This window comes from Botrytis sinoallii (assembly GCF_014898435.1).
Source record: "Botrytis sinoallii strain Bc 23 chromosome Unknown BSIN_025, whole genome shotgun sequence".
Taxonomy (NCBI): domain Eukaryota; kingdom Fungi; phylum Ascomycota; class Leotiomycetes; order Helotiales; family Sclerotiniaceae; genus Botrytis; species Botrytis sinoallii.
In genome coordinates this window covers 488,372-513,369 of record NW_024066052.1, presented here as the reverse complement: position 1 = coordinate 513,369, position 24,998 = coordinate 488,372, and the positions used below count along the sequence as shown (strand labels likewise).

Sequence of the window (24,998 nt, the reverse complement as noted above, 5' to 3'; positions counted from 1 at the left end):
AGTTGAAACTTATAAGAGTCCGTCGAAAGTAAGAAAGAAGGAGCTGGTGTAGATTTATTTTTAGAATTTGGGAGACGAGGCCCTTTAAGTAGACTTCTCGAGTGATGAGAGAAGTTGACGGAAAGGACAATTGATTGGTCGAAATGCCCAGGAGACTAACTTTGAGGAGAAAGCAACTTATGATGCTTGGACTGCGATGGAATATGGGTCTTTATGGGATTTAAAGTTTAGTAAATAGTTGAAGATCGAAACTCTGATGATCAGGTTTGGTAGTGAGCAGGTAGTGTGTGGAGTATTCCCAGAATGGACAAGACTCGAGGACTAGAGACTGGAGTTGGCAAAAAGTTTCCGAAGACCGGTGTCTTGGGAAACCGAGTCAAGTTCGAGTCAAGTTCGACTCAAACTGCAAAGGTTCGCGGTGGGTTGGATGGAATATTTTTTTGACGATGATGATCTAAAGATTTAAAAAAAAAAGAGGTTGACGCTAGTGTAGCGTGTGTGGTGGTGTGTGGTGTGAGTGGTGTGAGTGGTATGTGTGGTATGTGTGGTATGTGTGGTGTGTAATAAAAATCACCGTAACCTTTTTAAGACTTTTAAGATTTAGAAAGGATGATGGGAATTGGGAAATCAAGAGGTAGAGGTGTGTGTATGTAACAAGGTAGGAAGGAGGGCGAGTAATAAATGGATGAATGTGGTTTGGATTGATTGTTAGGATTGCCAATTCGAGGTAAGTGTGAGTGGTAGTGTGAGTGGTAGTGTGAGTGGTAGTGGTGGTAGTGGTAGTGGTAGTAGGTGAATTGATGGATTGATGAATTGATGAATTCAATTCAATTGATGGTGAATAATTGATTTAATGGTGGATGATTGATTGATGGTTCCAAGGTTAGATCGATGGTTAGATTGAAGGTGGTGGCTTCTTCAATGATCAAAAGATAAAAAAAAGGTAAAATCTTTGGGGGGGGGGGAATCCTCAACTCTTCTTCTTCTTATTAATAATCAAAGAAAGAGAAGAGAAGAAAAAAAAAAGAAGAGAAAAAAAGACCAGAGTTTTGTGGAGTACCGTACTGTACCGTACAAGAATGAAGAGTGAAGAGTGAAATGTAAAAGGTCCAGGTAAGAGTAATAAGTAAGAGTGGCTGATGCTGATACTGATGAGAGTGATTGATTGATGGATGCTGATGGATGCTGATTGATGCTGATTTGATACTTGGGAGGTCCCGATGCTCCGTAATGATGAAAGTGCCTCGGAATGATCAGAGCAATGATCGTCAATGAATAAAATTGAATTCCTCTCGTCTTTTTCCTTGGGCGGATGAAGAAATTATGAATATGAATTTCCAATACGTCTCCACAATAAAAGTGAGAGAGAGTCTCTCTAATTCAACCGAATAAAAAAATAATAAAAAAATTCAATTGATGAATCGAATTGAATTGAATCGAATTCAACCAATCACATCAATCAAATCGCTGCTTCACCCGCACAAATCGATAGAAGCGGGAAAGTGGCAAATCTTTATTACCGATTTCCGAGTGTACGATATCCTTGCAAGGTACCTACGTAGGTATTACCAGGTAGGTATTGATTGTATTGCTGGGTTACCCACTTTTCGCTTGTAGATGTGATGTGATGAGATGCGATTTTAGTAAAGGGCTGGGTGTCAATCTATAGAATTAATGCGTGCCTGCGGTTCTGGTAATTCGGCTTCTTCTGCTTCTGCTTCTGCTCCTGCTTCGGTGTCTTGCGTCTGTGCTTTTTAAACTTTCGCTTTATTGTAGTGGCGTCGTAGATAGCGCGTGCGTAGTGGTGTTGTAGTGCCGTAGTGTCGTAGAATCCTACTGTATCCCAAGTACCAATCGTGAGAGGTTGCTCGTGGTTGGTGTCTATCTAGAACTCTGGTCGACTGCAGCTCGGATTTCAATCTTCTCCTATACTTTCTCCCGCTTGACTCAACTAGGGAATAAATCCGTTAGATCCGATTCAGTTCACTTCCACGAGCGTGCTGCATCAGATTTGTTCACTTGCAGATGCTATTGTGAACAATTGGCAATGGGAAAGAAAAAAATGATGGCTCGGTATGCTTGGTTTGGGATAGTGGATGTGGGGTTCGGAAAACTTTCTTTCTCTTTTCTTTCGCGTCAGTTCAAAGAAAGAGAAAAAGGTATGATTGTCCGAGGGCTCTCAATGGCTTGTTCGAGATCCCACAAATAATGAATGAGTCAGCAACAATGATGATTCCTTGGCTTTCGGATGAGTGATCAGTGTCCAAGATGTTCTGCGGTTCTGCTGCGTTGGGGAGACGGGAGACTGAGGAGCTAGTCCCGTTGGTGTGTGGCCGTAGTAGATATTGGGGACTTACTGGCAATTTGTGAATGCGAGAGATGTTAGTTGTATCTGCTAGTGAAGTTGACACCAAAGTTTATCGACGGAAGAAAACGATCGTTCTTGGGAATCGACCGTAAGCCCTAGGTAGCAGGAGACGCCGTTGAGTGTGATGGTCGGGCAGTGATAGTCTGGCAGTGAGAGTCCGGCAATAATGGTGGTAATAATCGTTGCACGCCCGTTTCGCAATGGATGGCCAACCTGGTAAACTTGGAAATCGCTGGGACTGAATCGTGTATGCGCTATGCCTGTATGAGAAGGCCTCGGTCAGCTGATAATCGCGAGGATACAGTTGAAGTGCGTCAAAATTACCTTTAGCGTCGAGTCTAAGAACTCTTGGACAAGAGCACTGTGTAGATCGCTTTGCAATCCTTATTCTCAATGCCAAAAATTCCTGGCGAATGTGTCTATGTGACGATGACACGATATCAAGATGTCTCGTCACGGCAATTAATGTTTAATTCCTATGATTGAGAGTTGCTAAACCTTAATTTCGATGACTTCTACTGAGCGAGAATCTAGGTCTGTTCGCAAACCCACTTCTCTTCACAATATTATCCTGGTCACAGTGAGGGGCGCGTTTCAATCTTTCGATATGATGATGCAGAGGAAAGTCCAGAACACTTTTTGCCGTTTTGCTGAGAGGGGAAAGTCGAACTCGTAGTATTACAAATACTTATGACGACGGTTTGAATTGAATGCGGAATCTCACGGATATCTGCGGAGGTAATACGAACTGCCGTCACGTCTCGATGTCTGGAGGAAGAATCTGAGAGTCTGCTTGACGATGCAGACAATCCTTTTTTTCTTTCTTTTGCTTTTGCTTTTTTTTGCTTTGGAATTCACTGAAGGCACGAAGATGCACTTAAAAAGTGCCCTCTCTTAGGTTGAATAAACGGATATGATTGATCTTCTTCGATTTGATACCCCTATTATTACTATTTTGGCGTGTCGTGCAATGGTTCTGTCCGTCCGATCTTGTCTCCAAAGTGGTGGATATAGGACAAGTAATGACAGGAGACTTGTATCGTAGCTCTTCCGAATGGAGAATCGTTTCAGTTGATACTGCCGTTTGTAGTGTACGGGGTTGGGCCGTGATTGGTATGGTATCGAGGGAAGTTATAGCGTATGCCCGACCACAAATACCCAGAAGGATCTTGGTGTGGGTGGTTAGTTGAATGATCTGAAGAAATTCGTACGATTACGGTTATTTTATCCAGTTGATATCCCCTAAATGTCTGGGCTAGCAAATGGCAGAAACTACCCACGACGCGTCGTGCCCTCTTTTGTGTTAATAAACAATTCTCGGAAGTGAGTCGAGGGATAGAAGTGCGATAGAAGCTCCGCGTCGTCGTAGACCTCTAACTTGTATCTTCGTAAATAAAGGATTGAAATTGTGTCTATCCACAATGCTTTGATAGATTTGTTGTAATGAATATTTGTTTCTTGGTGGCAGAGGGAGGTGAAGACTGGATAAATCCCGTCTGTTGGGCCCGCAAAAATGATTAATGTTGGACAACTTATATCTGTCAGTATGAATCAATTAAAATTGGGTGAAGCAGATGCGCATAAGGCGCAAATGCACTCTTTACGAAAGAGATCAAAAATCTCCTCCTGACACAGAGATTGGAAGTTTCAAAGCTTCAAAAAGTCTTTGATATTGATTGATATCGATGTCATTGTTGATTTTCCCATGGGAATATTGTCTAATGATGGAAGCTAACTTACAGTGACTAGCGCAGGGAGAGATATCAAAGCCTCGGATGAATCCTTGGCAAGCCCCTGCACAATTGCGAAGCGTTGACGGGGAATGATAAGTAAGTCGTCTTTTGATTAATACTTATACACGTGATGTCAATTGACAGTTCGATAGAAAGCTTCGGTATAGCTTAAATTGATTTAGGAATCGATGAGTTCAATGCTATCAATCTCGAAGATTTAGTATGGATGCGGCACTGCGTATGCCGATGGTGTGGCGGTAGCGTTGACGGAGGGGATGGTTGAATAACGCTTGTGTAGGCGACCCAGACGTGCGGGAAGCGACTTTGATTTGGGGTTCTCTGGGGGGGAAATTAGTCTGGGCAATAATGCCAGAGCTAAATCCCGTATGTAAGATTACTTACTTGGATTAGGCGTTTGTTTCTAACGAACGACAATCGCGCGCTTCGTTTCAACTATTAACAAATCTTGCTACTCTAATCCAAGTCTAGTAGATGCTTTAGTTAGTTTGACGAATTCGTCTATCGTGATAACAGGGCTCAAGCAATACAGTACAGTAGTGCTAGACAATCCATGGATGGAGAGAATGGAGTGGGTGGGAGACTACTGACGTGCGTGCGGCCCTGGTTCGTGTTCAACAATTTATTTTTCTTCACTGTCGGCTGCCCCCGAGTTATTGTCTCTCGGTATATGCTAATGGAATAACTAGGAAGAAGGGGGACTAGGGAGGTAAATAAGGGTCTGGAGTAAGAGGGAACCCAAAAAAATCGGGAAAGGGTTAGCTGATGTTTGATCTACTTCGAGTCGGTCAAAAAGATTACTCGCACGAATGCTTAGAAGGAAATTGGTGTTCTAGTGAGAATGTTTTGGAAGGCCTGGGCTGAGAGATGCGTGTCAACCCTGAACATGCGTGCTCCTAGCGTTAGAAAATAGGATGGGGTGTGTGCCAAGGATGGAAATGTAACGAATAGAACGAATCACACAGGTCAATCAGTGTAACCAGCGGTCGGCCAGATTTCACGGGAGATATGAACTAAGAAGAGACTAGGATCAAAGACTCATGGACGTCAGTCGGTGACATGTTCAATTTAACCACTCGCTCAAAGTTCAACCAGGGGGTCCACGTTTATCGAAGGAAGGATGGGAATCTTTTGAGTGAAAACTCCGTAGTTTTCAAATTGCCAATATTGGCAAGCTAAGCCTTGAGGTGAAGGAAGTATTGAATAGGATCATACGCTATAGGTCTCAAACGAGAGAATTGTACATAGCCATTTCTAAAATCTGATCATGTACGATTGAGCATGCTGTGACGATGCGATAATGGGATGATGGCAAGTGAGAAAGTTTACAAAGAATGCCTACATGCAGCTGGTGAGAGTCGCTGATGCTGTACATGATCGATTGGAAAAAGGCATGATATATCTGATATACAGTCACATTCGATATGTATAATGCTCAGGTTCTCTTGGCACCAGAATGGCCTCACTATCAATCTTTCGTTTCTCGTTTCTCGTTTGGACAGTACAGTGAAGGGAGGGAGGTCCGGGTTGGGGTTTGTGGATGAGTTGTCATCCAACTCAATCATAAAAACTTTAAAAGATTGTATAATCCATACCTGATTGCGGATTGATGATCATCTGGGTACTACATAGGAGATAGCCTACTCGTTGAAGGATGTCGCTGCACTGAAAGGAAACGAAACGAACCGAACCTTCCTTTTCTCTCCATCCCCAATTGGCATGTGATATATGATTATGTTCGGTTTCGTTTGTCTACGTAACCAACGTGCAGGAGCTGAGTGGTGGCAAGCTTCATAATTTGACAGATATCGACATTTACACCTTCTTACCGCCGCTGGCTATTGTCTAATCTGGCTGCATTCATTACTTTATTGATGATTCGTGCTCTTTTTCTGTCATATCAGATATTTCGGGGATTTATTGATTCGTCGGAACAACTGTTTGTCCTCCTTCCCTTGACAAATTGACGGCGAGTTTTATTGGTTGACACGGGTGAGTTCACAATGAATCACTTTGCATTTTGATCCTGATTTGGGATGGCCACTTCAGCTTGCCGAGATTGAAGTTATCATCATCATCATCGGATTTAAATGCTGTGAAGAGAAACCGATGCGGATTACGATTTTGCGAACATTGCAAAATAATAATGTCACTCCATATCACTTTTTTTTTTCCATCTTTCTCAGCTGACCAACAAATATATATGGCACCAGGGGGAGCATTTGTCCACTTTCAAGCTCTTTGTCCGCACATTCCCCTGCTCTTCCGCTCTCTTCCCCTCTTTCTGATTTTTCATCTCCACTCTTGTCCCATAATTCGTCTTCTAAGATGATTAAAAGATGATCAATTCGGACGTGCCCAGCCAAACAATTGAATAAAATGTCCGTGACTTCCGCCGACAGGATCCAGAGACAGAGTGCGCAGCGTGGATTATCAAGGATGAGGATGAAATCCTTCGGTTTCGAAAGGCAACAAGTGATCGCAAACGAGACATATCTTTACCCTTCGGTTCCACTATCTTGTGGTACTATATACTCGCGACATTCGACCGAAAGAGGAGAAACAGGATGCACATCCATCCATCGTTGAATGTATTTCTCGGAAGAGCGGTCATTGAATACCACCAGGTCACAATTTCACAAAGTTACAGATGCAAAGCAACACCTATCTCACATCTGCCGTTACTTTGGCAAGGGTTCGTTAGGATAGAATATGTGATATGCGGTTCTGCGCCTGCAGCTTTCCTCACTCGGTGAGATGTGTGTGGCTGAAAGGGCGCAGTACGCAAAAGTGGGAGAGCAATGATTCTAATGAGTGGTGCGAGGGGGAATTCCTAGTCATTGCCAACTTCCGGGACTGAGTCGAAAAGGACATAAAGTTTTGAGCAGAGCATATATACGTGACATTGAAGTTGTTCTGAAGACATGTCGTCCAGATTGAACCTTGAGATATTCCAGATCTTAGTTCTCCGATAAGCATTTTTATGGTACTGAAATCATAGTGTTGTGCACTTAAGTCGTGGCTTTGTGTTAACTAAAATCGTTCACCCGCAGTAGCAGCTCCCGACATAACGGTCATGGGAATCCATTAGCAGGCCTTTGGTTTGATTATCGACTATCCGCGTCTGTGAGTGGTGGAAGCGACTTAGTAAGAGATAAAAATGGGATTATGGGAATTCTGGGAAAAGCATCATTTCTCAAGGGCGACGCCTATTTTACCCAGAGAACCAGGGGAAAATGAGACTAGATAGATCGCCATTTAGGGGCGATCTAGTAGCAACTTGTTTGGATATCAGAACAATTAGCATCAAACTTAATAGATATCAAATTGGTAATGAAGTCTCTTGAATAACTAACTTGATCATACAACAACCACAACCACAACCACAACAGCAGCAGCAGCAACAGCGACAATAAGAGACACTCGACGCCCCCAAGACTGGGATGAATTATGAAAATATGATAGATCATATTTCTCCAATTCTCACTGCATAGTTGGATGAAAGGAGTTGTATTCAGTGATCCATCATCCATCCCTCTATGAATAATATGTGCCACGATCATCGATCCATGATTAGCCTTTCTACTGTTATTTGAACTTATTTCAAGCAGGTGTGTGCGACACGGAAATCCACTCCCACCCATCTTTCACATTTTATTTTCCGTCCCCTTTGAGATCCTCGTATATGTTGACGAAACAAATTGATATGAGCATCACCAGAATCCCTGGAGGGCTGGAAGCACGCACATACATACAATCTCCATTTCTCGGACTACGAGTACTGTATGGGGGATCACGAAAAGCATATGACCCAATCATTTCGCCCCCAAATCTTGATTTTTGTTTTTGACGAAGAATGGAGCAATGGATCCAGAATTTGGAATTGAAAACGCATGAGTTCAGTGTTCAGTCTGCTCAATCCCCACATGTAGGCTGAGGGGGGGAGAGCTCGGTGTCAAGACTCAAGACAAGTCTACGCTTTGTGCCAATACCATGCCATGCCTCTCCCAAATTGTCTCAATGCCTGAATTGGTTTGATATTGAACATTAAACATTAAATATTAAACATTGACCGGACTTGATGGATCAGTGATCTGACCAAGTCCCCTCCCCCATGTAACAAATCTTTCTTCGGCGGAAATGATGATACAGTACGTAAAACGACCGGGAAATCTTCTCCCTAGATTCCATACAAATCCCTATCTCAGTTTGTGTTACATGATTGTAACTTCAACTGCCAATCAAAACATTCCAATATCCAAAAACATCTCCATGGAGGTGAACCTAGGAAGAGAAAGCCATAGCGTTGTCCAGAACTGCACGAAATAATCAAACTTGCTCGCTTCAAAGTACACACACGCTCTCTCGATTCTTATACATTACTCATCGAACATGGAAGGGAAAGTGTGTATGTAGAAAGATTATGTAGATTGTATAGATGGTGGTGCAGTGTGCACAATGCACATACATACACACTTACTTACATGCATCTATCTACTCGGTACACACACTCATCCATCTGAATTCTGGAGTTGCCAATATGGAACTGGAGATAGCCCGCCTCGAGCCCGTCTGTGAGTCTGTGAGTATGTGACTTTCCTTTCTTCGTATACGCTCGTGATTAAAGTTTAGCCCGTTACTCGATTCATGTCTAGGTGGCAAAATGAGGAGCAAGGTATACGGCATCACAAGGTTTAGTGTCGATGCTACCCTGTACATCGTCTTGCATACATGAGAAAGGACTTGAATAGTTTCCCCTGTCATGTCGTAGCTGCCGCTTTCCAGACTCGCCAGACTCAGTCCAATCCCTCCCTTCAGTCCGCTGAGTGTGCGGGACCATTCACAAAGTGGATTTCTTAATATGGGTACGACAAGGTTTATATTTTCTCATGATGACTAACACAATGGGATGCTTTGAGGATCAAATCAAATGAAATCATTCCATTTCCTTCTTCTTTCGTACATGGTCATCCAAATGTAGACTCTCGTCCGAAGATTGTATCTACATAGGATTCTCTTGTCGCTAGTCATGCGAGGGTCGACACGCTCTCAACAATCATGCAAAATACCGCAATGGGATTAAGCCACCCGTGATGATTCGCCATGATTGCTCGTCGGTTTAAGCCCCTCAAACTGTTTTTGCAAGACCTTCCGAGGTGGTTTGTTGACAATACAACATGATACGTCTATATCCGCGTGCAGCCGGCAACACTACCCGTCATTCCCCATCGCCAATATCTGCTCAATACTTGATTCTCACGAGTCACAACCAACTCTAGGCAACGGCAATTGTCAATGGAAAGGTTGGATTTTGGAATCACCAGTCAATTTTCCACATATTAAAAATGCAACATAGATTCACACAACTTACCCACCCATGCTGAAGCGGAACTGCGTAACATATCTCGCTCAAATTCACCAGCGTCTTTAGTCAGGAACTATAAAGCCAACTCCCTCTAATCGTCTCCAATCATCACATCACCGCCGAAGACTCTAATTCAAGTCGAGTCTAGGTCTTATATGATCAAGGCTTCAATCGAATAGTTCCCGTGTCTTCCCCCACTCCGTTTCTTTAAAAGTCTTAAACTGGACCCCTCATTCGTTATATTGACCACGCAGTATCAGACGCGGCACAGGACCAAAAGGAGTGTATACTTTTTGTAAGATCTCCCATCGGTTTCTATCTGTGTGGGCGCACCTCCTTCCCAATTCTGTTATGGGTCGCTTCTTCCACTTTATTCTATACGCTCAACGTTCTCTGATTGCTTCAAACTTGCTTGTTATCCTAGTTGGATAACCAGCCACCAACATGGGTTACACAAAGATAATCTGTGCGAAAAATCCAATATCGCATTACTTCGTTCACACCTCATCAAGTGATTAGACGACTCCTGGCCTTTACCCCATGCTACTACGTACATGAATTCAATTTATACCTCACGCAAAAGTACGAACACCGACCGTGCACTGCAAAGAATCTTGGTGCCTTTCTCGCTTTCTTAAAGAGTACCAGACTATTTCGAGTAAATAGTGGAGTGATCCTATTCTGCAACTTACGACAAGACTTTCTGTATACATATAATAACATGTAGAGTATTATAGATCTACCGAACGGAGCCATCTCCGTCCGGTCCTTGGCAGAAGTTCTAGTCTTCGCACTATGAGATCTGCATCATTCCCGCTCGCGGCAATATTAGTCGTAGAGGCCAAAAGAGACGCAGACTTGAGCACTACGAAAAGCAGGGTCTGGCAGCTATCACCGGTTCCGAAATGAATGCAGATGGATCTTTTGATTAAAAAAAAATGGATATTCGAAAACATCCATCTTTCGCAAATTGGCCCAAATAGAGTCTTGTGTGCAGATACTAACCATCACAACATGCAATCTCATATGTATAGCTACGGGGCAATAGTTTGTCCACACGTAGACGTCTTCGACTGATCATCTTCCCGATGACCCAGGACTGCAAGATGAATCACAAAGCCTTTCGAAAAATCAACGTCATCAGCCTGGATGTACGAATAACCTTACGTTTTAGCATCAATGCAAGATCGATGTGCATCTGCTATTCGGTCTGATCTAAAGGGCAGGTCTGAGCTCCTCTGTGAAATCACTAGTCGTCACCAACAATCCGCAAATGCCTGTGCATCGAACAACACATAGTTCAGCTCAACACCCTTAAATTATTGAAAGAGATTGAAACACGGGGTATGCACGTGCCATAGACTTTCACTAATCTGAAGGCTTCGAGGACTAGATTGGAATCTAGGCGGGAAGACCGAATTGACAGCTTCCATTTGCATTGGGTCAAGAGGCCTAAGAATTAAGCTGTTCAAGATTTCGGGATTGCATCGAATTTGAATTTTGATATTGTGGTTTTAAAGCGATTTCGACTTCTTACCACATCAGCTCCCTATGACACTTCAGGAACTCTTCACGATGATGCTGAGACAGGGATGGACAGAAGGAAAAGGAAGTGCGAGCGGCCAATTTCTGTCGCAAATGCGTTGTGTGTGTGAATGTGAAAGATACTGAATATGCAGGATATGCCAGGGATGAACATGTGATCGTCGGCATAAAAGTACGAGTCAGGAATCCTTACATGTTGGGCATTCCTGCACCCTCGCCACGGATGAGTTGCATCCAGATTCCATATGGAACTGCAGAGATCCATCCAAGTGGAGCAGGAGCCAATTCTTCTGCTATCTCCCCCCTGATTCTCGAACCATCATAATATTGGCGAAATCTTTTTATTGGAAACGACCTTCCAGTCGAGAGAGGATCAAATGTTGGGCTCGGGTAAATGATTTTTTGCATCGATGCTTGAGAGGGGTCGAGTCATACATACATACGTACCCATTGCTCGTTTGATTGTTTGCATTTGAAATTTGAACCCTTGCTTGCCGCATTTCCTACTCCCTGAATGCAGACATAGCTACTTGCTCGCTTGCAGCTTGCTCGGTTACTTATCAGATGACAATAAGAGACAACAAAAAGCAAACATGTCGGCTCCACATATGCAAAGTACGAGGTCATTCAGGAGCCAGGAGAATGCCTTTTGCACGAGTGTGCGGTGCGACGTTTCTTGTCGTCGTGAGAATATAATGGGGACCATACGAGGACAAAGGTGAGTCGCGAGTCGCGAGTCAATACCCTTGAGCATTTGGTCGATTTGCTTGACCGCTGTTGTTTCGAGAAATATTGGAAAAGAGTAGCTTCGTTGCCGCCGTACCCTTTGGTGTTGATGTTGGGAGAAAGCTCTTCTGTTGAAGTGCATACATAGCAAGTAAGGCATCGTATGGACACACTATTGGGCAAGAATACCTCAATTTTCACCCCTGGATGTATCCTCAGATGTGTAAGCAAACTTTCAATGCCATCAACCCTTAATGGTGGAGCTGTGCAATTGTGCTCGCTTTCGTACTTAGCATCGTCGGAGCTTCCGGCACAATGGTGGTGTTGATCATAATGACCGTCTACTATAGTATACACATTTAGGCGGGTGACAAGTTGCATCTACAATCCCTATTGTGGATGATGTTTGAAAGGGGTTCGTCTACGAGGAGGTGGGATGGGAGTATGTACCACATTTATTCGCCACTCCTTACATCCCTATATTGCACATCTCCGGGAGATCGAGTCGTACGCATTGACACATTCGCCACATGATAGTGGACGAGAAGGGAGAGAGACTGCGCAGAAAAGATTTTGGTTCACATCATTCTGGCACACCTGAGTAGTTAGACGCCAGCGCATTAGATACACAATCGCAGTACAGTACACATATCTGTCTTTAGCAGACCTCTACTTAATCCAATAATCTATCAATCCTCAAACATTCTATCATCCCTAAAAAACTCGAACTGTGACTTGACCCCGGTGCATTGATCTTATGTACGGTATATAGTGACATGTGGTGTGACTGAGATAATGAGGGTTACGTATCTGGCAATGTATACAGATTACCTCGAGGCTTGTGAGATGTGAGGAGATCGAGGCACGAGACCAGTATTTTGAGGATTGGGGCAGTGATTTAGGGTCTTGGAATAAGATGAGGTGTGATATAACACGATACAGATAGCAGATTCTATAGAATCTAGACGATGAATTTGCGGCGATAAATAGGTATAGAGTATCTCATGTGAAGCACGGAGGGGAAAGGGGGGAAACCCTTATGTATGAAGATAGACATGCTGCATTAGATCTCCGATATTCTGGATCTGCTTCTCTTTGGGGATTTCAATAAACTTTGATATAGCAACTGAGATGCCAAGGTAGATGCGGATCTTACGTCGCTGCTCTGGGGAATGAAGGGAGCGGGGAAAGGGGTTGTTATATATATGTATATATATCTTCACCACTCTTCTAGCATACTCGAGGCCTCTAGTATCTTCCTTTCCGGGCAACGATTATTTTCCCCTCCTAATTCAGCGCAGGGTCTTTGGTCCACTCGATGTGTCTTCTTGTGCATGTATATTCATCCCATTCAAAACGTCTCTTCATCGTCGCTTGCGTTCCTGGTGTCTGGTTCGTTATCATATCGTCTTGGATCTTGATTAGTACTTTCTATATCTGATTTTTAAGGACTGGTCTTTGATTATCTTGTCTGTTTCCTGAGTTACCTTTCATTCCGATATCTTTGACTCCAGAATTCTCCTTTATCTATTCGAGAGGGAGGGGTGCTTATGGTGTCTCCCCTCCCGTTCCAAAGAGAAAAAAAGATAAGAAATAAGGCGGTGGGTTTGAAGTAATGGCACATACCTATATATGTTGAACGATCCGGATTCGTTAAGCTGAGATTTAAAGCATAGTTTGGGAACTTTCGCCATTCGGGACTGGGTTGGGTGTTTTGATCGATTATGCAGAACTTTTGAGAAGATTGGGTGGTTGAAAGGTATTAGATGATTGAAAGGAGTTGGGTATTTGAGTTGAGTTCAATGTATCTTCTCTTTGAAGTACAATCTGGAATATTGAATACACTGAGATTGCTGAATGATAGTATTGAGTACCCCAGTGCTTTCATCATCGTCAGTATTCCCGCGATTCTTTCCGCATTCCTCCTTCTCCGTGTTGTCGCACATCTTATTAGTTTGTCCCCCAGCGGACTTCCTCGTCGGGGTTTGTGCCCAGTATGTTTCACCACAGTAGTGACCACATTATCTCTCAGAGACTCCTCAGAGGACCCCAAAACTTCGCTGTAAGGAGTCTTCTCTGACTTAACTCTATCAATGTTGAAATGCCTTTCTCTTGACTGCTGTATTCAAACACTTGATCTAACCATAATACACATACCGCTTTTCCGATAAACCATCGTTTGGGAAAGCAAGTTTCTTCCTCTAAAGTTTTACAAACCCGGCAACTGTCAATAGCGTGCTGGTTTGAAAAGGCTTTGCTTCGAAACCCCAGTTCTCAAGCACTCACTTCATAGAGACGAGGAATTATCGTCATCTGACACGCAACGAACACCATGTTTAGTTAATATTCCAAAATTAGACTGTGTTTTGTGAATCCAGTTCATAGAGAATATCTTGTTGCTTCAACCTGACAGTTGTTAAATTTGCAGCATAACGTGTTTCTTTAAAGGGCTCCAAGTATGAGAAACCAAGCACCATCAATATATCTCCATACCGGCCTCATCCCAAGCCACAGTACTCCACCAACTGACCTCTGGGGATCGTGTGTTGTGCACTGGATCTGTTTGTTATGGTATGAAGTTATAACATCAGTCCAACATCAGCTCTCCTCGCCAATCCAACGTATCGATTGATTGATTGATTGATTGATTGAATTTACGTCCACGCCAATCCAACGTATCATAATCTTGGTAATTCATCGTTGTGGTAGTTTGTCGTTCACCAGGTCCAGATTTCTACTATTTCGGCGTGATAATTCTCTTCTCGGTAGAGAAGACTACCAAAATCATATCAGAATCGCCTTCTCGCCTTCGAGTCGATTTTCCTTCACGAGTGTTGCGTCAGGGGGAGCATCTTTTTCAATTATTGGCTCCTGTTCGTTCGTCTTCTTTAAACACAATCTTATAGCCTGGAAACATCTAAAACAATCGATATTCTCACAGAATTGGCTCTTCTCTTCTCTAACACTGCTTGTTTTTTGTCATCTTTCGACAATTTATATTGCCACACGTGTCGGGTTCTGTGGTTGAAATTGCTGGGGAAGATGCCGAATGTAGTCTTCCTGACGTTTGAGCTCCAAAATCGAGTATTAGCAGACACTAATTCACACCAGCAGTAGTGAATTTTAACTGATTCAGTATATCTATAGCTGATGCTACGCCGAAAATGTGATGCGCCTATGTATGTATTATACTTGAATAAGATGATAGAAAGAAAGTCATAAAGCCCACTTCCCCCAGATATTCTCTGAATCACCCATGATAAAGTCCCGTAGTGCCCAACACTTGTAGCCTGTGATACCTGCACTTTCAAGGAAACCGAAACTCGTTACCTATCCCAAGAAACTACATACAAGCTATGAATGCTTGAAGGTTCAACATTTCAAAGAGTCTAAATCTTCTAGCCAGATTGATAAGAAATTGAACGCTTCTGATTGCTGGACTACAGCCTGGGTTATTAAGAACCTTGGGTACACTGAGAAGTCGAATGAGGAAAGACCGTTTGCCCTAAAGCCCAATAACTAAACCAGATTTACATCATTTTGAATGCACAGAATGAATACAAGCCCCTACTCAAGCAAAATATGAGTTGCGTCGTTTAAGCTCTGATATCGCTCTATCAAAGTTTGTCGCCAGTGACTACCTAGCGCGTACTTAAACCAATAAAGGCTTCACAATAGATCAGATCGCGTGGCCAGGTTTGGGAGTTAAATGTTCAGAGAAACTTTGTGCATCCAGAAAAGAAACACAGGCTCTAACAGCTAGCAGTAGAGAAAAGAATCTTTGAGCTGCAGACAAGAGAAACATCTGCTTGCTATCGAAAGCCTGATATGACTTGCAAACTGCTGTTTATTAAGTAGTTACTAGTAGACCGAATGAATTGGATTATAGCATTGAGGCAACAATACGTTAGCTAGGATTTACATTGATTCCTGACAATTTGCTACACATGGACATCATGGTAAGACACGAGCGAGCAATCGCACATAGTGACTAGATCTTAATGGAAGAACGGTAATGGAAAGATAGTTTTTGCTACGGCTTGCCTCTGATCCCTAGCTATTCTTGGATGCAGTCTCCGGGTTGCTAGCCAATACTGACGAAAGGTCTATCGCCACAAAAGCTATTTATCAATACGGCAGCATAGTCCCTGGGACAACAAAGTTACCATATACAAATTTGAGCCCGTATACTAATTGTATATAAATGACGAGATTGAAAACTGCATATTAAACAACCTGACATTCAAAAATCAAGACTGAAAGCATTTTAAAGACACTCGGTTCTGCCCAAGGAAATAGAGAACTTGAAACCCCCTACTTCAACGCGATGCAGACCAACCACGTTATCGGAGTTATAGTTATTGCCCTCATTGCATGTATGATTTTATTCGGTATGGGCATTTACTACTCTATCCAAGCCATACAGAGACGTCGCTCCCGGAGAGCCCAGCTTTTGGCAGAACCAACGATAAGTGGAACACAAGGGACTCGGTCGCTATTTTCCTCGTTAGAATCCTCGCATCAATGGAGTCAAGAGTCGCGATCGTCGAGTTCGACGCAATCACATTCGACTCCGGCCTCGTCTCAATGGAACGGTAGAAGACATCGTCCGACCGAAGCAAGGCCTAAAAGATCTCATAGACTCCCCAATATTGTGGAAGAATGGCCAAATGAGGGATCCCGAGGAATTTCACCAGAAGATACCTCCCAAGGAACAGCAGAGTCTCCTCCACAGCTAGAACCAGAAATGCCAGGATCTTACAACCGGTCCATCAGACCCAGTATACGTCAGGTCGGGCTTGGTAATGCTCGTGTAAAGGAACGTCTTGTACATTCATAGAAGGTGTAGATCGATATTGATCACTTTCTCCGTCGCGTAGAAGGCAATTCATTTATATAAGCACATGTATGCTATCATAATGATCCTTATCAGGTTGCCGATTTGAAGTGTAGAGTACCGTCGTTTTATATGTGAACTTTCCACTGCCCACAACTTTCGTTACTTGGAACCTTTTCTGATGATGAGATTTCGTGTTTCGTTGTTACGTGGTATGTTTTAAGTTTACCTTCATCATCCAGTATTTCCACTTTCGTCCACTTCCAGCATTAAATCCAGGGCTTCCAATACTCCCACTCTTCGCTTTGTTTGTCGACCCATAACATACTCTCTGAGACTAGATCTTCAATTGCTGTCTTGGCTCTTGCTCTTGGCCATCGAAGATTTAACATGAGCATTCCGACGCTAACATATCCAAGTAGCTGCGCAGCTTCCAGAACTGCACTCTGATCTGTGTTGAGTTCTTTGGGTATCGAACGGATATATGTTTTATGGCCAACGGTTATAGTGGAATAGGAAGAACCCAGGGGTTTTAGGGGTAGTCACGGCACGAAAGGATATCATCACTAGGATACCAATTAGCATTTGTTATAGTCACAAGAGTAACATAAGGTGATCAATACTCAGATATTTCAGCTCCACCTTCCAATTCGTGTGCTCAGGATTCTGTCTTGACTTCTTTAACACCAATAAGGCCCACCATTCTCTTCCCGTGTAGCGCCACAGACTTCCACAACTCTCACTGCCAACTCAAATAGAAATCATTTCACACTTGTACCAAGCATCTGAGCCCAAAAACTTCCACTCCCATCTCTACCTCCGGCATTATTACTACTAGCTAAGGGGTCCACTCCGATAGCTGAACACATGCGCGCAAACTCGGCGCGGAAAGTGGGATTCGAACGTATATCTTTGGCATGAGTTTGAGCAAATTGCTGAAGTAAGAAGCGAAAGACCGATAACTGGAGTAGCTATAGATGTGGAATGAGCGCTGCGAAGATTATTTCCGTGAGATGCGTATTGAGCAGAGGTGATTCGAGACCTATCGAAAGCTGCTAGACCAACACCTTTGCGAGACATCGTGGCAGCTATTTTATGAAATGGATTTGAAGTCTTACAGTGCAGTTGACATTGAATGCTTTGAGATAACGATAAGACATCGGTGTGTGATCTGGGGCGATGGATGGAGCTAACCTGTTTCGGTGTTAGTCCATTTCGCTAATTGAATGGCTCGCACTTTTTGCAAATCGAAAATTACACTCAGAAAGAGAACGTTCCGCGACAACGACGACAACACTTTACAACCACCTCGACAATCCACGCCAAGGTGAGCTCACATTCCGACCTGATTTGATTTGCGGTTGTCCTGGAGTTTTGGGGTATGGAAGGATTTATGCGTTGCTTGGAGGTTCTGGAACTCGACCATTAGTCTTTTTTCGACATTCGACAAAAGCGTTACCAATTATTTTCGACGATACGGAATGGCAAATTTGGAGGAATAAGAAGCTAACATCTATTCGATTTTAAAGGAAAATTATCCAAGATGGCTTCCAACCAGTCTGTTCAGTGTTTCGGAAAGAAGAAGACCGGTAAGAATTTCAATCCGAGTCTCGCTCTCTGGAATTGAATCAAGACTGACATTTTTTTTCCCAATAGCCACCGCAGTTGCCCACTGCAAGGTACGAACTCCCTCGACAGGAATCTCACAGATTCACAACGAACCCCCGAGAACTCAAATACTGATTAGAAGGATAGGCCGGAAGGGACTTGTTAAGGTCAACGGAAAGCCTTTGAACTTGGTTCAACCAGAGGTCTTGAGATTCAAGGTCTACGAGCCCCTCTTGATCGTCGGTCTCGACAGATTCGCCGGTGTTGACATCCGTGTCCGTGTTACCGGTGGTGGTCAAACCTCCCAAATCTATGCTATCCGTCAAGCTATCTCCAAGGCCATCGTTGCCTACTACCAAAAGTTCGTCGATGAGCACTCAAAGAACCAATTGAAGCAAGCCCTCGTTACCTACGACAGAACCCTCTTGGTTGCCGATAACAGACGTTGCGAGCCAAAGAAGTTCGGAGGTCAGTTATTTTCTATGGCAGGTACTATCGAAATTTTGGCTAATGTTTTCAATAGGTCCCGGTGCCAGAGCCAGATACCAAAAATCTTACCGTTAAATTTGTGGTTTTATGGGGTTGGATTTGGGGGAGTGGTCATGCTGCATTTGCATTGGGCTGGCTTTTTACGCCGGTTTATAGAATTTTAAGCAAGTAAATGCAAGATTCTTCCGAAATGTTCATAATATGAGGAGCATATGGCAATGGAGATGTTGAACAATGCTACGACAACGTGCCGAGGATTCGCAAGAGTTCTGTTATGTGATTATCTGGTGATCAGGGGTTCGCTTCAATCGACGAAAAGCACGAGGTAGAATGGCCACAACTACAAATACACTTCCCATTCCCAGCAATTGCCTACATCTTGACCGTGTGTGAGGGATTACTGCACAGTGAAAGCATCATGCACGGGGTTTCCGCCTGTTTCATTCCAGATATTGATGACGTCAAACTTTGTGATTTAAGTCCTTTCTAAGTTTGAAAAGAATATCATTCAGAATTGCAGTGATGCTTGAAGTATATCCTCTATAGAGTCCCAATTCATGTTGAATGTCAGCCAGCCAGCGAAAACTCCACAATCAAGTTGAACCATACGCCCGTTCCCATACCACCCAAACTGCGTCTCTAATCCTTAATGTTTGCCAGAATCGTCTTCATCATCTCATTACCTACTCTAGTTGCCTCTGGAAATCTTGGAGCGAAAAACATTTGCGTCTTCTCAAATCTATCTTTCCAACTCTCGAAATCTCCAAACTCTACACACTCGCTCCATCCCCTAGCTGCAAATGTAAATTCCAAATCGTCAGAACGAAATGTATTGTCTTCAATAGCAGTATTGATAACTTCATCCAACAATTTATCATTTCTGAATAGGTATTCTGAGACACCGAGCCAGAGACGAAAGAGAGGTGTGCTACAGATCATATGATCATATGGACTAATGTTGAGACGAGCCCAACAATCAACGATAGCGAGAAGAGAGAGATGATTGTTTGGCGTTGGTTTTTCAGGCTTTTTACCTAGGGAGAAACGATCAAGTACTTCATCGCGCAAGAGTAACTCATCAGACTTTTTTCGTCCAGCAAAGACGAATCGTCCTGCGCTCTTGATTCGCTCCTCTAACTCTCTTCTGTGCCCTCCAAGCATTAGTTTGTATAGATCCGTGACACTTGACGCGTACTCTCTGATCTGTTCTTTGGCGTAAGGGTTTAGGATGGCGAGACCAGCATAAACGTGCCATTTCTGAGAGTAGATGCGGAGGGTAAGATTAATCTTGACATTTTCAATACCACCAACATATCGGGCTATTTCCCAAGGGAATTGGAGATTGGCGTGCCAGGCTTTGCCCATGGATAAAAAGGCTGCATGGGTCACGGCTTGGGTATCTGCTGTTATGCGGTCGTGTTGAGAAGCTGAGAGAACATGTTGTTTGGAGCCGAGGCATGAGAGAACATGCTCAACCTTTTCGAAGTTCTCTTGGGATGCACGATGTTTGATCAAAACCTATGATTTTCTTAAGCACGTGAGGTCGTGATATGACTGTGATACTTACGAGTGGTTGACCTCGAGGATCTACGTTGGGACCATGAAGAGAATGGCAAGATACAATATCAACGTCGGCAGGAAGATACTTTTCAAAGGCAGCTATCTCAGGAGCTTTGCAAGAAGTTTGTCCTCCAACTATGGCACCTTGCTTGGTGGCTACACAGGGTGTTAGAAGATGAAGGTGACGGGATCATGTACAGCATACAGGGACCATATTCAGCAACAACCTTGCCGATTGCGGCAGCTTCGACATTATAGATGGTATAATCACTTGCTCTGGAAACGAGGTGGCCATTGGGAAGAATTGTAATTTGTTTCTATGGATGTCTCAGCACAAGCTGCAGGACAAGAACTATCTAAACACTGGGTATTTACTCTATCTGCAAACTCTTCACACAAAGCTTCATATTTGTCCTCCCTATCGCAGGCGTTCACTCTGCCCCAAGAACATCAGTAGTGGTCGGATATTAAACATTATAACTATAGATTTATTGTTAGCTTCTGCGATTCCAAAAGGTAACAAAAACGGCAGAAGTAGTTTGATTGATTCAGACAAAATAAAATAAGGTAGCTGAGATTTTTCATCATTGAAAGCCAGCTTCCGACCTGGTACCAGAATGGTAGTCAGGTCATCTGAAGGCGATACTCGAGCCAAATGCACTCAGGTCATCATTATAAGAGGAATGAGGGTGAGAAAAAAGAGGGTGCTTACCATTGCAAAAGCGGGCTCAACGAAAACTCAATTGGGGGAATTACCTCCATCCAGCATCGCTGAGCCTGCGGGCATACATCTTGCCCATATCACCCATACCAATGATGCCGATAACAAAATTGTCCATCTTTCCTTCAAGATTGGACTTGGTTGAAGTCGCCATTGTGCGTGATACTAAACCAGCTACTCCGGCAAACTGTGTATTTTAAATACCCTTCGTAAGTTCCCAAACCGAGGCCAATGGTCTGAATTCGACACGATATGAAAAATCGGAGAATCTCAACGCATGGAAAATATTTGTTGTTGTGGTTGTGTATGAAAGAAAAGTTCCAGTCGCGCGACGGAAACTTTATGCCTTTTTTTTTGAAGCCCCGTAACGCTAAGGAAAGCTGTGCACCATTCCTAATTCAGATTAGCGCGCACAAATTCGCCAAATTTTGGAATTCGAATCTCTACCCATTCATTTTGAAAACCTCTGATATTTTCGAAAACTTCGTCGATCAATCCTTCAGCAACTAACCGTCAACATGCCTCCAAAGAAAGCAGCACGCCCAGCGCAAGAGAACATCAACCTTGGTCCTTCGATCAGGGAAGGTAAGCAATTATTAATTCCTGGAGGAATTTTGTACGGATTGCTAACCCCGCTGTGCAGGTGAACTCGTTTTCGGTGTCGCCCGTATTTTCGCATCTTTCAACGATACCTTCGTTCACGTCACTGATCTTTCGTACGTACCCCCCAGGCAAAATTTTATAGTCAGGAATTTAGTGTTTTGATTTCATATATTGCACATTTTGGAACGAAAAGGTTCATAGGCTGACTTTCTGGGTGATTCCAGTGGCCGCGAAACCATCTGCCGTGTTACCGGTGGAATGAAGGTCAAGGCCGATCGTGACGAGTCTTCCCCATACGCTGCTATGTTGGCTGCTCAAGATGTTGCTACCCGCTGCAAGGAATTGGGCATCACTGCTCTCCACGTCAAGATCCGTGCTACCGGAGGTAAGAACACATTCGAGAAATCTTCAAATTGCGGCAATGAAATCTAATATCAACTCTTTACAGGTAACGGAACCAAGACCCCAGGTCCAGGTGCTCAATCCGCTCTCCGTGCCCTTGCCCGTACCGGCATGAAGATTGGCCGTATCGAGGATGTCACCCCAACTCCATCCGACAGCACCCGTCGCAAGGGAGGTCGTCGTGGTCGTCGTTTGTAGACGTGTCAATTCTTTGGCTACACGCATGGAGCAGAATATGGGTTTTATTGTGCAATTGATGACAACTACGCGGGGAACGGCATTTACTGCCTGGTCTCCATATCTCAAATCTGAAATCTGGGCTTGGATCGACCTTGTCTCATTTGTCACATAAGCGCTTTAGCAAAGTGCAGCCATGAATATCACGAATTTTCAAATGACTTCAATCAAATCGCGCCTGCCTATTATATGTGATGTGACAATTTTGTTTGTATACTTTATCAATCGCAAATATATACGAAAGTGCCCTTCTTGAATATCAATCCTAATATACACCGCTGAATTATCCATGCCCAAATGACCCCTTTGTAATACCAAGTAATCCTCCATTTCAGAACTTCTTAAACCATGCCACATCCATTAATATGAGCCTCCTCAGAACACCATCTCCCATTGCACCTCGACCTAGATACACCCTCCATGCCAGCCTTGTATAATACAACCCAAAACCAAGCCATTATTCCATCCATCTATAACGGGTATCCAGTGATCATAATGTCGAAGAAGAAAGCCATTAAATCGTAAAATCGTGAGTATATGCTCTTGGAGTAAGCGAGAACTCAAGAAGTCGTAATTAAAAAGGTTGTGGTAATACACTTGCTTCATCCTGTTTCTCGGGGAAGAATCAGGGGAGCTGAGAATTGAAAGTTCGAAAAGAAAGCTGCGGAAGGAGTAGTTGAAAAAAAAGTCGGGAAAAGGAAAGCCGAATAAAAGGAGAGTCGAAGATTAGGATACATTTCAAAGAGCCCACGAGAAACCAGAGCGGCTGATGCGATTGGTCTTGGACTTCTTGGGTTTGTCAGATTTGCGACCTAGAGACGCAACACGAGGATTTGGTTAGACTATTGGTGGGAACGAAAGAAATGATGGGGAAGCAGGGAGGAGGCCGCAAACGCAGGAGATGGTATCGGAGACAAATAGTGTTGGATAAGAACTATGTAATAAGTGGTGTAGAGTACAAGCAGTGTGTGACATGATTTGAATTGCTACAGAATTATTCGATCCTTCTCGAGTCCTTCTTCATCGAGATCGACTATCATTGGCGCGTACTCACCTCGTTCATCCTCGTCTTCGAAATCCTTGAGCTCGGCATCAATCATCTCTCCGTCCTCCAGCTGAAATTTTCCAGACCTAAGATAATTTCCTCGTAGATCCCAGCCCCACTTCCACAGCCACGACTCAAAGCATTCGAATGCCTTACCTACTTCCTCTTGGTCGCGTGTAATATTAGTACCGTAGGAGAGAAGTTGTTCATTCAAGCGGGACTTGAACTTGGTAAGAACGATCTTCAAATCGTCGCCAAGATGAGAATCATGATCGAAGATACTAGTGTCGAATCCCTCTTCATCATACATAAACTGGGCATGGACGGCGGTGATGACCTTACGGAAGAAAACCGGCTGATCCATAGAAAGACGATAGGCTCCGAATAGCTTGTTGACGATGATACCCCACTGTTCCATACACGCAAGGTTGCCGAGGATCATTCCGGTGATGTAACAGAATTGCAACTCTCCAATAATCTCATCAGAGTCCTCATATGTGCAACGTCCGATAGCCTCAACAATATAAGACGTACTATCGATTGCTTGCTCGGTGCGCTCGCGACCTGAAGAAGATTCTGAGAAGGTACGGGCATTTCTTGGGAAAACGAAGTTTAGAAATTCGTCTCCGTCGAAATTTGTGCTGCCACCCTTAACGTCACGAGGTGCGCTTGAAGCCTGTAGTTCTGTAGTTTTGATGTCATGACTAGACGAGACTTTCCAACTATTCCACTCGCCACCTGTGACTCTCTTGAGGTAGGGGTGCTTGATGCAGAAGGTTAAGCGACGCCACTTGTCGGTGTCATCGATACTATGGGCAGTGATTGGAGAACTTGGAGAGCCAACGGGAGTTGACGACGTAGAAGTAGAGGGGACGGGATCTGGAGTCGACGGAGCACTCAAGTATGGCTCGAGCTTGTTGACGATTTCGGAAACGCTTGACTTTTGGATGCGCTTTTCGGCTTCGCTAAGCTCTTCCTCCAAGGACTCGTGGTAACTATCCCATCTTAAGACATGAATGTCACCCAATTCATCCGAGGCCAACTTCATTGTCATCAGCCAAAAACCGGTTCGTGAAGATCCATTGCCGGACCCACCCCAAAAAAAGTGAGCACCCGCCGGGATCTGCTTGACGCCCTCAAGTGTTCCCTCAGTCTTAATGGTATAGGCCTTCGTATCATACCCAAAAATTGTACCGACTGGAAGGTTTCGAATGATGACGGCATCACCATGCTCCAAAATTTCGTGATGCTCCACACCACGCTCTCCGGTTGGCGATGGGGAGTGGACTCTTAACGTGCCAAGGGGATAGCTTCCAACCACATTGACAGAAGTGACCGACTTTTCTGATTTCATTGACAAAACAGAAGTATGTGAATTTGACTTCAGTAGTGTAGTTTTGCTAACTTCTCCAGCATTACTTGCGTTAGAATCACCACGCGATCGCCTCTGTCCATCATCGCCATGGGTGATAGCAAGTGACGCAAAACCCAGTCTTGGACTGCTTCCATTGGATTTAATTGATAATTGGCTGGAAAGGACTGACACATGTGATTTAGCGGTCGAAGGGCTTCTTTGTAGGGAAATCTGATGCTGAATGAAAGAAGGGTCAGATTTTGTTGTTGATTCTTCGATCTTGGTTGTTTCCGAGATCGACTCGTCCATAGTAATTGGAGAGGAGTTATTCAAAATTGTGTCATTAACAAAAGGGTCTTCACCGATGTTTGCCATTGTGAAAGTTCC

At 43.7% G+C, this 24,998-nt stretch overlaps 7 protein-coding genes across 7 annotated transcripts; 3 read left to right on the top strand and 4 right to left on the bottom strand.

The window, feature by feature from the left end:
* Positions 1–16,082: 16,082 nt before the first annotated feature.
* EAF02_010462 (uncharacterized protein) lies at positions 16,083–16,595 on the top strand (the record flags this gene model as incomplete). Its single annotated transcript, XM_038906510.1, has 1 exon — positions 16,083–16,595. The coding sequence occupies one exon, from the start codon at positions 16,083–16,085 to the stop codon at positions 16,593–16,595; it is 513 nt and encodes a 170-aa protein (XP_038753774.1).
* A 266-nt stretch (positions 16,596–16,861) lies between these two features.
* EAF02_010461 (uncharacterized protein) lies at positions 16,862–17,177 on the bottom strand (the record flags this gene model as incomplete). Its single annotated transcript, XM_038906509.1, has 2 exons — positions 16,862–17,055; positions 17,093–17,177. 2 exons carry the CDS (start codon positions 17,175–17,177, stop codon positions 16,862–16,864), a joined length of 279 nt encoding a protein of 92 aa, XP_038753773.1.
* A 176-nt stretch (positions 17,178–17,353) lies between these two features.
* EAF02_010460 (uncharacterized protein) lies at positions 17,354–17,672 on the bottom strand (the record flags this gene model as incomplete). The annotated part of the gene is made up of 2 exons (XM_038906508.1): positions 17,354–17,502; positions 17,549–17,672. The coding sequence occupies 2 exons, from the start codon at positions 17,670–17,672 to the stop codon at positions 17,354–17,356; spliced, it is 273 nt and encodes a 90-aa protein (XP_038753772.1).
* A 463-nt stretch (positions 17,673–18,135) lies between these two features.
* On the top strand, positions 18,136–18,764 carry EAF02_010459 (uncharacterized protein; the record flags this gene model as incomplete). The annotated part of the gene is made up of 3 exons (XM_038906507.1): positions 18,136–18,181; positions 18,249–18,668; positions 18,724–18,764. 3 exons carry the CDS (start codon positions 18,136–18,138, stop codon positions 18,762–18,764), a joined length of 507 nt encoding a protein of 168 aa, XP_038753771.1.
* Positions 18,765–19,328: 564 nt separating this feature from the next.
* Positions 19,329–21,124, bottom strand: EAF02_010458 (uncharacterized protein; the record flags this gene model as incomplete). The annotated part of the gene is made up of 5 exons (XM_038906506.1): positions 19,329–20,207; positions 20,257–20,405; positions 20,455–20,566; positions 20,625–20,685; positions 21,006–21,124. 5 exons carry the CDS (start codon positions 21,122–21,124, stop codon positions 19,329–19,331), a joined length of 1,320 nt encoding a protein of 439 aa, XP_038753770.1.
* Positions 21,125–21,398: 274 nt separating this feature from the next.
* On the top strand, positions 21,399–22,384 carry EAF02_010457 (uncharacterized protein). Its single transcript, XM_038906505.1, has 4 exons — positions 21,399–21,555; positions 21,614–21,686; positions 21,798–21,958; positions 22,022–22,384. The coding sequence occupies exons 1-4, from the start codon at positions 21,489–21,491 to the stop codon at positions 22,171–22,173; spliced, it is 453 nt and encodes a 150-aa protein (XP_038753769.1). The 5' UTR covers positions 21,399–21,488; the 3' UTR covers positions 22,174–22,384.
* Positions 22,385–23,198: 814 nt separating this feature from the next.
* EAF02_010456 (uncharacterized protein) lies at positions 23,199–24,986 on the bottom strand (the record flags this gene model as incomplete). Its single annotated transcript, XM_038906504.1, has 1 exon — positions 23,199–24,986. The coding sequence occupies one exon, from the start codon at positions 24,984–24,986 to the stop codon at positions 23,199–23,201; it is 1,788 nt and encodes a 595-aa protein (XP_038753768.1).
* Positions 24,987–24,998: the final 12 nt, after the last annotated feature.